The following is a 17,567-nucleotide window of genomic DNA, read 5'->3' as shown; positions in this document are numbered from 1 at the left end:
CTGGTGCTTTCATGTCTAATGTTGCCTCCGTTCGAGCCTCTGGCAACCTGCCCCTTGGACCTGTTATCGTACAAGGTGGCATTCCTGGTGGCTGTAACTTCTGCCAGGAGGGTCAGTGAGCTGTCAGCGTTGAGATCTGACCCCCCGTTCCTCTTATTCCATCCGAACAGGGTGGTCCTGCGTCCCTGCCTAGGCTTCCTGCCTAAGGTGGTGTCCGCTTTCCACCTCTCGCAGGATATATTGCTGCCTGCATTTTTTCCTCTCCCTTCTTCGAAAGGGGAGAAGGCCCTCCATACACTGGACCTAAAAAGAGCCCTGGCCTACTATTTGGATAGGACAAAGGGCTTCCGATCAAGTCCTCACCTGTTTGTGTGCTTTGGGGCCAAGGACAAGGGTAACAGGGCTTCTTCACAGACTCTGTCTAGGTGAATTGTGATGGCCATTAGCAAGGCCTATTCCCTAGCTGGGGTGGCTTGCCCACTTCATGTCAGGGCCCATTCTACGCAGTCCCAAGCATCCTCCTCGGCACTCCTCAGGGGTGTGCCTCTGGTTAACAACTGCAAGGCGGCCACATGGTCCTCTGCAGACACTTTTGTGAGGCATTATGCTGTGGATGTCAATGCAGAGCAGGATGTTTCTGTGGCCAAGGCTGTCCTACACTCCCTTTTTTCCTAAGGGAGTCTTGGGTGGTGTTCTTTACATACCTGTCAAGTACCCTTGGGTAGAACTGTATATACGTTATCTGTATATATGTATATATTGAATATATATATTTATTGCACATGTTGAATATATATATATCTGTGTATATAGTTGTCATAGTGTTTGTTACACATGTGGAGTGTTATTGGTGTTGTATAATAATAAAATTGTGGTGGACTTCACCCCACCTTCCTTATTGTGTGAAGCTTGGTACTCTCCCATGTGTGGAAGCACAGAAGAACGAAGATGAAAACAGGGTTGACATACCTGTAACTTATGTTCATCGAGTTCTTCTGTGCTGACACACAACCCTCCCTCCTACCCCACTGTGAATTCCAATGCACGATGCTGTGATGACTATAACGAAAATTGGTGTCTTTGAAGGTTTATGGCTCTGTGTATTGGTTAAGCGGCGGCAAGGGAGAACTGAGGGAAGGGGCCGTTGGTCGCTGGAGGAGCATGTGACCGTTTGGGCGGGAAAACGGTCGCTGAGGCGCGACAAACGGCCCCTTCAGAGCTATAGAAGCTGTAGAAAATTCTCCGGCGGCTGGCCTGCGCCTGCGCAGTCCCCCATGTGTGTCAGCACAGAAGAACTCGATGAACAGAAGTTACAGGTATGTCAACCCTGTTTTCCATGCCTTCTGCCTGAGATCGCGCCACTGGGTTGTGCTGCAGGCACCATGTCACGGGGGAGGGCCATTCTATCAAGACCTTAAAGCTGGGAACTAAGGAGGGGGTCCCCTTTTGTGTTTTTTCCTTTGTTTCTTGTATCTTGTGGTTCTCATATAAATTTTTAAATATTTGGCTAAAGCAAGATACACACTGAAAAAGAAGGATGATCTAAATTGAAAGTTATTAAATCGAGTATTTATATACTGCAATGTTAAATGAATACCAGAAGTGCACAAGAAAGGTTAAACACTATTACAATGTCAATAGTGCAAAATATCAAACATTTTTTTTCAACAAAGTTCTAGAGAAGAGAGAGCTTGGGAATCAGCTGAGAAGTTAGTTGACCAAGACTGGCCATTTATTGGACATAAGCCTGTGGTTTATCCTTCACCTGGGAAGCAGGCCTTAAAATATCTCAATCTCCTTCTCTGCTTAGCTAATTGTCTGCTGAACAGGGGTGGGGCTCGGCTGGACTTAGAATACTATATATATTGTGTGTTGGTAGAGAAACACCATTCCTGACAAGGATTGTAATAGGGAAATATAGGACAATAAAATGCTTTAACTCATGAAGTTCCTGGACTCATGCTGTGAAGTCTTTGAGAGTAACTTGACAAAACCTTACAAATACGCTGAGGGATATTGTGTCCACTCAGAACAAAGATCTTTCCATACTCCACACATTTATAGTGTTGTCCCCAATATGGATACGTTGATGGACCGAAAAAAGGCACTGTCAGCAAAGCTATTTCCACAGTCCACACATTCATATGGTTTCTCCCCTTTGTGGATGCATTGATGGACAGTAAAGTTCTCCACTCTTAGCAAAGCTCTTTACACAGTCCACACATTTATGTTTCTCTTCTGTGTGCATTTGTTAATGGGTAGTAAGTCTGGAATCATGAGAAAAGTTCTTTCTCTTGTCCACACACTTACAGGATTTCTTCCCAGTACTGATTTACTGCAGGAGTCTAATGATGCATGAATTAAAGCTTTAATAATACTTTAAGTACAGCTCTGTTGACATTTCTTGACCAGAATGCCTGTCCCCTCCCTTACTTAGCATTAAACCATTCAAACAACCCACTTTACTTACCTTCCTCATACCCAAGCTCTAATTTCTTATCTATGCAGCGAAAGCATGCAAAGTAGAAGTAAACAGGGTTGTTGTGACTTTCTCTGACCAATGTGGATATGTCAATGGGCAGTAAGGCATGCACTGTTAGCAAAACTCTTTCCACAGTCCACACATTTATAGGGTTTCTCTCTGGTATGGATAAATTGATGGATAGTAAGACTGGAACTGTGAGCAAAGTTCTTTTCACAATCCACACATTTATAGGGTTTCTCCCCGGTATGGATACGCCGATGAACACTAAGCTGTGAATTCTGCGAGAAGCTCTTTCCACAGTCTGCACATTTATATGGTTTCTCCCCTGTGTGGATGCGTCGATGGGCAGTAAGTCTGGAACAGACAGCAAAGTTCTTTCCACAATCTACACATTTATAGGGTTTCTCCCCAGTATGGATACGTCGATGAACAGTAAACTGTGCGCGCTGAGCAAAGCTCTGTCCACAGTCTGCACATTTATATGGTTTCTCCCCAGTACGGATACATCGATGAACAGTAAGCTCTGTACTCTGAGCAAAGCTCTTTCCACAGTCCCCACATTCATATGGTTTCTCCCCTGTGTGGATGCGTTGATGGATAGTAAGGCCTGCTCTCTTAACAAAGCTCTTTCCACAGTCCACACATTTATACGGTTTCTCCTCTGAGTGAATACGTTGATGGACAGTAAGTACTGAACTCTTAGCAAAGCTCTTTCCACGGTCCACACATTCATATGGTTTCTCCCCTTTGCAGATGCATTGATGGACGGTAAAGTTCTTCCCTTCCTCATACCCAAGCTCTAATTTCTAATTTCTTATCTATGTAGAGAAAGCATGTGAAGTAGAAGTAAACAAGGTTGTTGTGTCTTTCTCTGACCAATGTGGATATGTCAATGGGCAGTAAGGCATGCACTCTTAGCAAAACTCTTTCCACAGTCCACACATTTATAGGGTTTCTCTCTGGTATGGATAGATTGATGGATAGCAAGACTGGAACTGTGAGCAAAGTTCTTTTCACAATCCACACATTTATAGGGTTTCTCCCCGGTATGGATACGCCGATGAACACTAAGCTGTGAATTCTCCGAGAAGCTCTTTCCACAGTCTGCACATTTATATGGTTTCTCCCCTGTGTGGATGCGTCGATGGGCAGTAAGTCTGGAACAGACAGCAAAGTTCTTTCCACAATCCACACATTTATAGGGTTTCTCCCCAGTATGGATACGTCGATGAACAGTAAACTGTGCGCGCTGAGCAAAGCTCTTTCCACAGTCTGCACATTTATATGGTTTCTCCCCAGTATGGATACGTCGATGAACAGTAAGCGCTGTACTCTGACCAAAGCTCTTTCCACAGTCCCCACATTCATATGGTTTCTCCCCTGTGTGGATGCGTTGATGGATAGTAAGGCCTGCTCTCTTAACAAAGCTCTTTCCACAGTCCACACATTTATACGGTTTCTCCTCTGAGTGAATACGTTGATGGACAGTAAGTAATGAACTCTTAGCAAAGCTCTTTCCACAATCTGCACATTTATATGGTTTCTCCCCAGTATGGATACGTCGATGGATAGTAAAATCTGTGTTCCGAGCAAATCTCTTTCCACAGTCCCCACATTCATACGGTTTCTCCCCTGTGTGGATACGTCGATGGATAGTAAGTGGTGAACTCCTAGCAAACTTCTTTCCACAGTCCACACATTTATATGGTTTCTCCTGTGTATGGATATGTTGATGGCTATTAAGATTTCCACTCTGAGCAAACCTCTTTCCACACTCCATGCTTTTATATGGATTCTCTTCTGTGTGGATATTCCTATGGGAAATAATGTTTGTACACTGGTCAAAGCTCTTTCCACAGTCCACACATTTGCATTTTTCCCACTGCTTATCAAACACAGATTGAGAAATGAATTTTTTCCCACACACGGGGTAAGTGATCCTTATACTGTATGGTAGGATATCCTGGGTTTCAGCAACTTGAGAAGGAGAAGATTTATTCCCCCTTTCCCATCTTCCATCGTCTCTTCTCTGCTCTTCCCTTTCCAATGGGAGCTGTTCTGGCTCTTTCATAGGCTTTTTATGGGGACCTTGTGCCTCTGGAAAGAAGAGAAAAAACTAGTGAAACATTAACACAAAAGCATAATGAAGGAAAAAAATGTATTAATGGCTGTTGATAATGATGGAACAAAAATCACTTGAAGGGGGGAAAATCCTGCTCTGTGTTAACCGGTTGTTTTGTTTTCAGTTACAGCAAAGATAAAAATGTATAGCGGAAGTAGGCTACATGGGTCATCTAGTCCAACCCCAAAAACTATGCAGGAAATTTATAGGTACGCTGGTCCACTCTCCCAAGGACATATAAGCAGTGCCCTAAGGTAGGCACAAAATCTCTGAAATTCTCTGGACAATTTGACTGTGAGGAAAATTGCTTCTGGACTCCAAATGCCAATTGGCATTACATAATTCCAATTTCAATTACACATAAGAAAGGGCCATGGGAGCTGAATTCCAGTTCACTCCAATCTGCTTCTCCTCCACCTATCTGCCCAAGTACATACTGAGTCAGGAAATCCTTCCTGAAGTTTAGCCCAAAACTCCTTTGGTTTAAATTTAATCCACTGACTCTGGTCTGACCTTGGAGGTAACAGAGTACAACTCTGCTCCATCTACTATGTGACAGCCCTTCAAATACTTGAAGAGGGCTATTAAAGCACCTCTCAGTCACCTCCTCTTCAGGCAACACATACCCAGCTCCTTCAACCTTTCCTCATAAGACTTGGTCTCCAGACCTCTCATCATCTTCGTTGCCCTCCTCTGGACACGTTCCAGCTTGTCAACTTGCTTCTTAAAATGTCGAGACCAAAACTGAACACAGTACTTCAAGTTTGGTCTAATCAGAGCAGAGTAAAGCCATACCATCACATTTTGTGATCTGGACACTATACTCCGGTTGATGCAGCCTAAAATCGCAGTTGCCTTTTTAGCTACAGAATCACACTGCTGACTCATGTTCCATATATGATCTACTAAGGCCCCCAGATCCTCCCAACACATCCCCTGCCCGGGACTCATCACACCCCTGGTCCAAGCCCCTCTCTCTGATGCACCAATGCCGCTCAGAAGAAATTCTCATCTAGGTGGACCAAGTGGAGCAGCTGCAGTGGTCCTGGTTCTACACTTAAGGCCCTAAAGGGGGATGGAGTACTTGAGGGGCTACCTCCAGTCATACTGTGTCTCCACCCGATTAAGGTCTGCCTCCGAAGCCCTACTCTCTGTGCCCCTTTGTAAAGGGGTCAATGGTCACCAGAGGCAGGGCATTTTCTGTGGAGACTTCTCCCTTCGAGAAGCTTGCCTGGAGCCTACTTTCCCTACGGGGAAAGAAACAGAACAGATACTTCACAGGGGGGCAAGGCTTTGATCCAGAAAGATCTGTCTGCTGATCACAGTAGTGACCCACAGCAGAGGAGGGATCAGGGGAGTTCAGCATAGGGAAGATCTAGCTCACACACAGCAATTGGGATACAGTATCTCAACCCCCTCCAAAGGCAAGAAGGATCCAGCATCCCTTTCTGATACCATCTAATGTGGCCTTGACAAAGGGCCGTGAAGGTCTCTTCTCCCCTTCAAGATTCCCCATACTCCTTGTAGGTGGGAAAAATATGTTCATGTGTCCCTTATAAATATGATAGCTCCATTTTGGACATTTATTATCCTCACAACAGCATTTTCCTCTAGACTACATCTTTTCGGGAAGGATGTGCAACTTTGATTTTACTAGCAATCTGGTACACACAAATTCAGTAGGCAAGGCTCTCCATGATATAGACAAAACTTACTAAACCTGCTAAAATCCACTTTTTCATAGTCTGTTCTTCAATGCTCTATCATACCCTATTTCTGTGTAGGTTGACCATGCTTATGCCTACACTGGTGTAAGTAGATTGAAAAAGAATGCAAACAAAGAGTAAATAACAGGGAGTAAACCTAATAGCTATTATTCATTGAAATTATTCATTGAAGAAATTGTTTATGGACTGGCACCGCAATGTATGATCTTGAAGCTTTCACACCACTTCTACCTCATTGCTCCAAGGGAAGATATTTACAGTGTTTTTTGGACTATGACTATATGATTCCTCTTGTATTTATTGTATATGAAGAAGTACCTGGATATTTGTTGCTTTTGTACCAGCTTTTGTATATTTTTATTGCGTATTTATGAAGATTTTATTTTGAATGTATCGATGTTTTCAAGATCATTGTCTATATAGAGAGCACCTTTTGCACTTAAAATATATTGATATTGAATGATTGGTTATTGACAGTATGCTTTAGCCCCACTGGGGAGTTCAGATTAGTAAGTAGACTGAATACAGTGGAATGTCCCCACTCATGCAAACAGAGGCCCATAAAGGCCTGGGAGCAAGGAAGTATTTTTTCGTACTTTGTAAAATGCACAGCAAGGTCCCTATATAAATAAAGGGATTATTATGGGTTTTTAAAAATGCTTCCTTCCTTGGCTGCTCTGAAAGGCCGATGAGAACCCACTGACAACCCATAAGCTGTTCCTTTTCAATTTACAAACCAACATTTTAATTTACAAACTAAACTATGACTAAAACTAGGTGAGTCAGCTATATACATAGAAGAACAACGTCTGCCTGCACACGGACCTGCCCCACTCACCTACTAAGAGTCTGTGGAAAGAATCCTACAGGAGCCCTTCTTAGAAGGAGCCATTTCTGCCTTCAACCACAGTGAATAAAGGGGTGCCTTACCCAGAGAGGCCACTTTCTGACAATTGTCCTCCATGACTTCCCTGTAAAGCCTTCTTTGGTTCAGATCCAGTAGAGCCCACTCCTCCGTAGTAAAATCAACAGACACCTCCGCAAAGGTCACCTGAGCCCAAAAAGAGAAAAAAGAAAGCTTTTTAGATGGATAGTGAACTGGCTGGATAATCACACCCAAAGAGCAGTTGTCAATGGCTTCATGTCAGATTGGAAGGAGGTGTCCAGTGGAGTGTTACAGGGCTTGGTTCTGGGCCGAGTGACTTTCAAAATTATCTGGATGAGGGTGTGAAGGGATTCTTCAATAAATTTGTAGATGACGCCAAACTGCGAGGAGCAGCAAACATCCTTGGAGACAGGGACAGAATTTAAAAGATCTGAATACACTGGAAAAGCAGGCAGATTTGAATAAGATGTGATTTAACATGGATAGGTGCCATGTTCTCCACCTGGGTAACAGAAATGCAAAGCATGCATACTGGATGAGCCATACACTTCTCGGTAGCAGTGTGTGTGTGAATGAGATTTTGGAATCTGGTGGATAAGAAGTTAAATATGAGCCGTCAGGGTGATGCAGTGGCAAAAACGCGGACACAGTCTTCGGGTGTATCAACAAAGACATAACATCCAAATCAAAGGATATCATTGTACCACTATATACCAGATTAGTCAGGCCCCACCTGGAGTACTGTGTGCAGTTCTGGAGGCCTTATTACAAAAGGTTGTGGTCAAATTGGAATGAATGCAAAGGAGAGCAACCAGGATGATCAGGGGCCTGAAGACCAAGCCCTACAAAGAAATACGGAGGGATCTGTCAATGTTCAGTATGGAGGGGAGGAGGTTGAGGGGAGAACTGCACTCTCGAAGTATTTGAAATGCTGTCACGTAGGGGAGAGAAGGGAGCTGTTCTTGTCAATAACACAGTATGGGGCTTGAAACAATGGGTTTAAACTACAGGAGGGAAGGTACTGGCTGGATGCTAGGAAAAACTTCTTCCTGTTAAGAGCAATCCAGCAGTGGAACTGGTTGTTGTGTGGTGGGTTCCCTTTCACTGGTAATCTTCAAGGAGCGGCTGGATGAATACTTGCCGGGGATGCTTTAGGCTCTTCTTCCATTGGGAAAGGGGTTGGACTAGATGGTCTGTTAGACCCCTTCTAACTCTGATTCTCATATAATTCTCAGATTTTCTCACTCCTATCAAATAATGGAATAATTCTTCCTCTTCTAAGCACAATCCAACAAGATTATTATTTGATGGTTGCACACAGGATGCAAACTACCACCAGAGCCGTTCCACGTTTCATCCAGTGAACAGCATAGAAAGGAGAAAAGAGAAGTAGAGAAAGAGGTTCAGGGAGGCACCCAGGGTCATGATTTGTAGTTCCACACTTACCCCATCTGACCATACAGAATCTGCTTTTTCTCTGATGGAAAGAGATGATAAGGAATACACAACCGGTTTCAAGGACTCGCCTGGAGAGATCAAAGGTAATTGGAAAACGTTTTAAACTCTCCAAGAATTTAGCATTTCACTTTTTCTTGTATGGGAGGAGAAGGTTCTCCCTCTCTTGGCTCATGGTCACAACTACACTTGCATCCTTATTTAAGAAAAATGTTTGATTTCAAATGTTTGGAAAGTCTACTCTTGCTATGGTTACATAGACAAAATTATGGCTTGTTTCTCCAGTGGTACAGAATTCACAGGCTGAAGAAGGAAGACCTCTGAAATGCAAGGAAGAGGCAGTCCTAAAACCACCGACAGAATCGCAGCTGCGACACCCCAGAATCTTGTTTCACAAAGCAAGATGAGCTCATAGGGAAAAAGGCAGCCTTATTATTGACGAAGTACCAAAGCCCACTTTGCACAGAGGCATTCCCTCTCTGTCCGTCTCCCAGCAAGGGTCATCCACCAAGGCGACCAAGGCTGTTTCACTCCTATCAGCAAGCCCAAAAGGAGATTGAAAAGGATCTAAAAATTTGCCTGGCCGTAGAAAGCCTGAAGCTGTCCTGCCACCACCCTTTCAATCACCTTCTTCAAAAAAGAACATTTGAAACTGGTGGAGTGAGACCTCCTGGGTCGGAAACTTCAAGGAACCTGCCCACATCCTAAAAATGAATGAGAAAAATGACAAAGAACCCGACAAGTTGGCATACTGATACAATCTGACCACGGTCACTAGTCACCCAGGGTCAGATTGCGCAGAAGACATTTTATCTGAGAGGTGCTGAGCAAAATATCTGCAGCCCTGCGCAGAGTGTGGGGCCTGTTACTACCTGAGGCACCCCCCTGGTTGTCATGGAGACCAGGAAATCCTGCAGTGCTCTGGACCAGGTAGCCTCGGCATGAATTATGTTACTTTGCCATGTGGTCTCTTCAAGGATTATAATTTTGATCCTTTTCTTTTTGGCTCAATGCATTCCTCTTGCCCATTTTAAAAATTAATTTATATCTGTCGTCATTTTTTGAGTTAGGAGGCAGCTTTCTTCTCAACGCTCCTACTGCTGACACCAGAGGTGAAGTGAGCTGGAAACATTCCCTCATATTTTCTCCCATTCATTTATACTAGACTCTCACTGTCAAAATGATCATGGCTGAACTATAAATCCCTATCATTTTTCTTTATCCTTAACCACAAGCCTACTTGCATTTTTCGAATGTAGTTAACTCAGTTGGTTAACCATGTGAGCTTGGCACGAATATAATATACTTGGAAATAGGGTATGGCCTAAATCATTCTTCAAGTTATTTAGTCAAGATTATGAATCAATTCTCTTTTTTGTTCTTCTCCAAATGGACATTTCCCACAGTGGACTGGGGGGAGGGGGTAAAAGCAGCCCACCTACACTTAAGGAGGAACTCCACTGGGTACAACAATTCTTTTGATCTTACCCGGAAAAGCTGCTCCCTGGTAAAGCTCCTGCGTGATGTTTTCCAGCACCTGAAAAAGAAGTGGGGATCCCAGAAAGGGGAGACTGCTAAGAAAAGGAGCATGAGAAAGACTGGGGAAAGGGGGTCCTTAAAATGTTGGGGCAATCTGATTGATTGATTAATTGATTGATTGAATCATCTGCTCTCCATGAGAATGGGCTCAGAGCAGATTTATATCAGAATCAATCTGAAACATTGGTAATAACCATAAAACACAGCCATAAACATAAACAGGCAGCTCATATCAGTATGGATTTTGAGGGTATCCCTGATCATATTTTGTCCCCCACTTATTACCCAGATGAGTCCCTCTCACCTGCTGAACCTGATTCTTGGCATCTGCCTGGCTCAGGAGGAAGCCTTCTGCCAGGGCCACTGCCTGGGAACTGGTCTCCGGTCTGCATTCCCTGACCCAGCTCTCTACCTCCGGGGGCAGGACAGCCAGGAACTGCTCTAGGATCACCAGGTCCAGCATCTGCTTCTTGCTGTACCTTTCTGGCTTCAACCACTGGCGGCAAAGATGGTGCAGTCGGCTGCAAGCCTCTCGGGGCCCTTCTACTTCCTCATAGCGGAAGTGCCTGAATTGCTGGCACTGCATATCCGAAGGGGGAAAATCTGTTTCCAGGCTGTTCTGCATGGTGCCTTCCCACAGTTCCCTTTTGCTTCCAGCCTTGGTGCCATCAGAGTCTTTTCTTGCTTCTCGACCAACTGATTCTGGCTCTCCCCTCATCCTCCCTTCCTCTCTGAACATCCTCCACAAAAACCAGTGAATCGCCTTCCTCCTCTGCCAGATTCTTCTGTAAAGGCAAGTACCGGATCTGTGCCCTCCTGCAAAGAGATGACATCGAGGTGACCATTGACTCGCGAAAGCTCATGGAACACAATGGAATCAAGGGTGCTCGCAAATAAGGAGCCGGACAAAGCATGTGAAGAGGAGCATCCACTCAGTGAATAGAAAGGCTCTGCTCTGCTTAATAAAAGCTTTGCTAAACTATAGACTCAAGATTGTTGAAGCATTCCAGAGCCAGAGGACATTACACAGTACCAGAGGTGGGGTGCATATTTGCAAAGTGGTTGTTATGAAATTAGAAAGAGTGGAAGAATGGTGTACCAGAAGCGGAATGGAGCAACTTCGAGTCCCAGAGATTCTGGATCTTTCTAATCATTCTAAGGGCAACTGAAGATTTCAATAGCAGTTCATGGAAGCCAGCAGAGCCACAGAGGAGCCAGAGAACAGAAAGAGGCCCTAAGTTGATACGGTGTATTCAGTCTGGAAGCCTTTCTAGACGCCAAAGATCTTACATTAGGAAATGCAACTGAAGTGCACCAAGAGGCAGAAATCACCCAGTAGACTGAAGAGCTGATGACAAGGAATACTTGGACTGAGCTGGTAGGCAGAATTGTACTTTCAGTAAGACAGAATAGGGAAAGGGAAACCCTCCAAAAATCGAAGTTTGCGGAAAAGGCATACCAAAGAATTGAGTTGTTTAATTTGAGGCTTGAGAGTGAGAAAAAGCTAAAAAGAGCAAAGAAAGAATATTGTTTTGCATACCTGTGGTTGGGGAGATAGCGACGTGGAGGGCGGATCGTGGGAATCGGAAGAAGCGCCGCGAGGCAGGAAGTGGAGGATAATAGAAGGAGAGGAGACAGAGACAGAGCGGTGAGGGAGAGGTCAGGAAGAGCCGGAAGGAAAACAACACTGGAAGAGGGGGTGAAGCGCCCATCATTGAAAGTAAGGGAGAGGAAGCGGAAGTAAAGTGCCCACCATTGAAAGTAAGGGAAGATCATTGTGGTGACATCATCACCATAGAGAAAGATCGCCCGACATTTTATACCATAGAAAAACATCGCCCGACATTTTAAGGGTAAGGGAAGCCTTAACCGCCATTTTAACAGAGGGCAGACGCTTAAAACTTTGATATATAAGAATAGAGACTTGAATTAAAAAGAAGACGGAGTTAAGAAAGAGAGCAGATTCGTGGGGGCCCAAAGCAAGCCTGATGGCTTCCAAAAAAGGAAAGGACTGGCAAGCTGCTATGGAGAATTTGGATAAAAAAATAACGGAGGGAAATAAAGAGATTCGGGAAATGGTACGACAACTACAGCAAAATTTAATGACGGAAATTAAAGAAGTGATTAAGTCAGAAATAACGGAGGTTAAAAAAGAGATGGGGGCAATAAAAACAGATCTACAGAATACCCAACAAAAAGTGCAAGAAACACAACAGATGGTGCAGGATGGGGAGAAAAAAACAGAGGCTATATAGACAGAGACTCTGGGTAGAATTGTGATGATAGAATGTAAAGCAATGGACAGACAAATTTGTATGAGGGCTGTGCCAGAGAAAATGGGCGGATGTGCTCTGAAACAAGTAGCTGAAATATTGGCAAAATTTTTGGGACAAACAGAGGAGGAAATGATGACACATCTGGATATTGTGTACAGAGTCAACTCAAAGTATGCAGAACAAAAGAATTTACCAAGAGATATTATTGTCCAATTGACCACAAGGAGAATGAAGGAGGAAATTATTAGAAGGCATTTTGAAACTCCACTGGAAATAGCTGGGACACGGGTTCGAATGATGAAAGAAGTACCAAGAAAAGTGCTCCAGGATCGGAAAAAATATAGAGATTTGATACAAAAGCTGAAGGCAGCTGAAATTAGATATAGATGGGAGTTGCCGGAAGGAGTGACTTTTGAATTCCAATCAGGGAGACAAGTGATTAAGTCAAAATATGCAATGGATGTCTTTCTGATGGAGAATGGAAAAGACTTTCCCAGCTCAAGTAGATTACAATTATGGAGCACAAATTAATTTCATGGAATGTTAATGGACTCAATTCACCCTCCAAACGAAAAGCTGTGTTACATTGGTTATCTAAACAAAGAAGTAATATGATTTGCCTACAAGAGATTCATATTAGAGATCAAGATGTTAAATATCTATTTAATAAGAAGTTAGGAAAACAATTTGTTTCGGCAACAAAACAAAAGAAGAGGGGAATTGTTATATATATTAAGGAAGAATTGCAACCCAAATTAATAGTGTCTGATAAAAATGGAAGATACTTGGCTGTGGAATTTTTATGCAATGCTAAAAAAATGTTGATACTTGGAGTATATGCACCGAATGGCTCTAAGGATTTATTTTTTTAAAGATTTAAGAGAACAAATGGAACAATGGACTTATGATCAAGTAATTATAGCTGGAGATTTGAATGGAGTGGTGGATTTACAGTAGGATAAAAGTTCATCATCAAGTAAAGTAAGGGCGGGGAAATTACCGAAGTCATTTTTTGAAATTCAGGAACAAGAAAATTTAGAAGATATTTGGAGAAAATATAACCCGAAATCGAAGCAATATACTTTTTTCTCAACTAGCCATCAATCCTTTTCTAGAATAGATATGATCTGGGCGTCTAAAGAACTGGCAGTATTTACTAAAGAGATTGATATTTTACCGAAAATTAGCTCAGATCATAATCCTGTGATGTGGAGATTTGGAATGAGAAATAAGAAACGGAGATGGAGAATTAATGAGGATCTTTTGGGAGACCCAGAATGTGTGGAGGTGCTTAAAAAAGAAACAAAGTTTTTTATTCAGTGTAATGTTGATAAAGGTGTGTCAACACATAAGGTCTGGGATACATATAAAGCAGTAATTAGAGGTGTGTTGATGGACTTAAATGGTAGAGACAAAAAGAAAAAAGAAATGAAGTTAAAAGAGATTCAGGAAAAAATTATTCAAGGAGAACAGCAATTGAAAAAGAGACCAGGTAAAAAGAAATTGTTATATGAAATAAAGTTATTGCAAGAACAAATCAGGGTTATGGAAAATAAGGAAGTGGAGTGGGAATTGAAGAAAATGAAGCAAAAATCATTTGAAGGAGCTAACAAACCAGGGAGATATTTGGCATGGCAATTGAAGAAAAAGAGAGAGAAAAGAACAATTAGTAAAATTACGGAAGAGGGGAAGGAATTATATGATCAAGGACTGATTGAGAGAGCATTCTATAAATATTATGCAAGATTATACCAGAAAAAAACAGTGGACTATGAAAAGATAAGAGACTATTTTGACACGATGGATTTGCCTAAGGTGCCGGAGAAGCTGAAAAGGAAGCTTGGTGCTGAAATAACAACATTGGAAGTGGTGCAAGCAATACAAGCTACTACATTTGGTAAAGCTCTGGGACCGGATGGAATTACAGCAAAATTTTATAAAGTGATGGTAGAGGATTTAAAACAACTGATGCAAAAAGTGATGAATGAGATATTGGAGGGGGCAGAGATGCCAGATACATGGAATGAGGCTAATATTACATTGATACCGAAGGAGACATTAGATTTAAGTAATGTTAAGAATTATAGACCAATATCTCTAACTAATAATGACTATAAAATATTTGCTAAGATATTAGCAGAAAGACTTAAGGTGTGGTTAGTGGAATTTATAGAAGACGACCAAGCTGGTTTTTTACCGGAAAGGCAAATAAAAAATAATCGATGAGTGTTGCTGAATGCCATTGAGTACTATGATAAAAATCCAGGGAAGCAGGTTGGGGGTTTTTTTTTGTGGATGCGGAGAAAGCGTTTGACAATTTGAACTGGGATTTTATGTTTGCAACAATGGAGAAGATGCAGTGGGGAGAGAAATTTATTCAAGCAATAAAGGCAATATATAAAAACCAATCTGCAAATATAATTGTTAACTCGGATGTAACAAAAAAGCTGGAAATAAGAAAAGGAACAAGACAAGGGTGTCCGCTTTTCCCACTTCTATTTGTAATGGTATTGGAGATTTTACTCAGGCAAATAAGAGAAGACAATTCAATAAGAGGACTGAGGAGAAAAGAAATTCTTGAGATAAAACAGAACAATTATTTTCTTAAAGACAATGATGAATTGCCATTCCAATATGGATGGTTTCAATACATGCAGATAAAAGACTTGTATGAGAAGGACAAAAGAAAAAATGGTTTTAGGCTACAAAATTCCAAGATTGAGAACTGTTTGCTTCAGGGGGGAAAGAAAATGATTTCTAAAATATATAAGATATTATTGAAATGGTTTACAGAGGAGGAGGTTGTTAAAGTTCAGATCGTTAAATGGGCAATAAACTGTAATAGGGAAATCTCAATGGAAGCTTGGGAAAAGGTAAGGAAAAATACAGTTAAAATTTCAGCATGTACCACAGTGCGTGAAAATGTTTATAAGATGTATAGATGGTATTTAACACCAAAGAAGTTGGCCAATGGTAATAGTCAGATGTCTGGTAAATGTTGGAAATGTAAACAACATGAAGGTTCATTTTATCATATGTGGTGGTCCTGTGAAAAGGCAAAACAGTTCTGGGGGATATAGTAAAGGTTATGTCGGATATTTTACAAAGGAATATAATTAAAACCCCAGAATTGTTGTTATTATGTATGAATCTAGAAGACTTTGATAAAATGGACAGAGTTATGGTATTTTATATGATTACGGCGGCCAGAATGTGTTATGCACAGTTGTGGAAGACTCAGGAGATACCATCTCTGGAAGACTGGATTTTGAAAGTTTTGAACATGGCAGAAATGGACAAATTAACAAGGAAACTGAAAGAGCAAGAAGTATTGGAATATACATTAAGTTGGGAAAAATTCAAGAAATATGTGGAGAAAAAGTGGGACATGAAGGGGAAACTGTGGTCTTTGGATAGTTGTTAAGGGGGAGATAGAAACCTACTTAAAGTTAAAAGGGGGTATATTTTACTATAGTATTATACAGTTAAGAGTAAGATAGAATATCTATATGGGAAGTAGTAAGGTTGAATAATAATGTTCTATAGGTAATGGGGAGTGAATATGATATTTTAGTGATGTAACAGAAGTAGTAGAAGTCTTTTAGTTAGTATATATACCTAGTATACACTTATATTTTTATACTCTTAATTTAGATAAGTATTATATTAAGATAGTTAATACAATTACATAGATTAGATTAGTATATATTATATAGTTATATATTATATATACTATTATAGACTTTAAGAATTTATAGTATATATTCTTTAGGTTAAGTTGGGTGTGGAAAACTGTTGGGAGTCACTAGAAAAGGAAGGGGGGAAATGCAGTGGGATGGAAAATGATAATGATTATTATGTTTATGTTTGTAAACCCATCCAATAAAAACCCTTTAAAAAACAAAAATCGAAGTTTGCTATTCCAGAACTGCAAGTCAGAGGCAGAAATGCAGTGCGGGAACACAATGGCAGTACAGCAAATTTAGGCTCATGAAAAAATTATGGAACTGCCTATCTATGCTCCAGCATGGGAGTTTCCCTGACCCAGCTCTCTACCTCCGGGGGCAGGACAGCCAGGAACTGCTCTAGGATCACCAGGTCCAGCATCTGCTTCTTGCTGTGCCTTTCTGGCTTCAACCACTGGCGGCAAAGATGGTGCAGTCGGCTGCAAGCCTCTCGGGGCCTCAGAACTGGGTCTTCTGCAGGTACCAGTCTGAAAAGGGGCATGTACACGAGCACTCTCTCTACGGTGGCCCCTGCCCTGTGGAAGGGTGTACCCGAAGAGGACAGGGAAGCCCCCCCCTCTCCTGGCTTTCTGCAAACTGTGCAAAAGTGAATTATTCAGAAGGGATTTCTACTCAGCTAAGAGGCCTGTGTTGTAAGAAACGGCTCACAGAGTTCCTCTCGAAAAGGGACTGGAACTGTAGGCTGTTCTACTGGGTTCTGCATATCGGTCCTGATATGCAACTTCTGTCGATGAAAATGTTCATATCAAATTATTTAGGGTTTTTTTTCGGATTTATGCTTTGTTTCAAACGTCTGCAATGCATACCCTGTTGTACTGTGTACTGAATATCCCAGCCACTTATCATATTGACGTACATTGTGTCATTGTCCTTGTATTTCAATGGGAAAGGCAGATGAGAAAGAACGTAAATAAAATAAAAATAAGACCGGAGTTTGCTGATAGCAACACGACCGAGAAAGAATACGGCAGAAGGCGCACTCCTTATTCCAGGAAGAACTCAGCTCCATCTCCGGTGAAGAGGAGCTTCCAGAAAGCAAGCCGAAAAGCCCTTCTGATAAACGGAGCCCTCTGGTTCATAATGTCAAGAGCAGGGAGGGATTCCGCAAAGGAAATATTATTGCATTACTTACCGATTTTGCAAAGAGGCCTCAGGCGCTGCCGATGCAACACTCACGTGGGACACTGGAGCCGGAAATGATTGTCCTAGATCAGGTGACCTCTCGGCGCTCTCTAGGAATAATAAGTCCATCCCTTTAACCCTTAGGTGCACTCCAGAAAGTAAGAAGACCCACTTCTGGTTTCGCCCCGCCAGAGGGTGCGTTTGTGCAT

At 42.1% G+C, this 17,567-nt stretch overlaps 2 protein-coding genes across 2 annotated transcripts in view; both read right to left on the bottom strand.

The window, feature by feature from the left end:
* Positions 1-2,352: 2,352 nt before the first annotated feature.
* The window catches only part of LOC129327899 (zinc finger protein 420-like), a 32,638-nt gene continuing 17,423 nt past the window's right edge, over positions 2,353-17,567 (bottom strand). Inside the window, exons 7-8 of the mRNA XM_054976647.1 lie at positions 3,384-4,582; positions 2,353-3,291 (exon numbers count right to left, since the gene is read on the bottom strand). Coding sequence (XP_054832622.1) covers positions 2,572-3,291; positions 3,384-4,582 — 1,919 coding nt within the window. The 3' untranslated portion in view covers positions 2,353-2,571. The remainder of the gene's footprint in view (positions 3,292-3,383; positions 4,583-17,567) is intronic.
* On the bottom strand, positions 8,729-17,451 carry LOC129327217 (putative SCAN domain-containing protein SCAND2P). The gene is made up of 4 exons (XM_054975706.1): positions 17,369-17,451; positions 10,694-11,030; positions 10,164-10,212; positions 8,729-8,746 (listed from the first exon to the last, which is right to left on the bottom strand). The coding sequence occupies exons 2-4, from the start codon at positions 10,951-10,953 to the stop codon at positions 8,735-8,737; spliced, it is 321 nt and encodes a 106-aa protein (XP_054831681.1). The 5' UTR covers positions 10,954-11,030; positions 17,369-17,451; the 3' UTR covers positions 8,729-8,734.

Source organism: Eublepharis macularius, chromosome 4, assembly GCF_028583425.1.
Source record: "Eublepharis macularius isolate TG4126 chromosome 4, MPM_Emac_v1.0, whole genome shotgun sequence".
NCBI classification, from domain to species: domain Eukaryota; kingdom Metazoa; phylum Chordata; class Lepidosauria; order Squamata; family Eublepharidae; genus Eublepharis; species Eublepharis macularius.
Note: the sequence above shows the minus strand (reverse complement) of the source record. Positions and strands in the feature narration are given on the sequence as shown.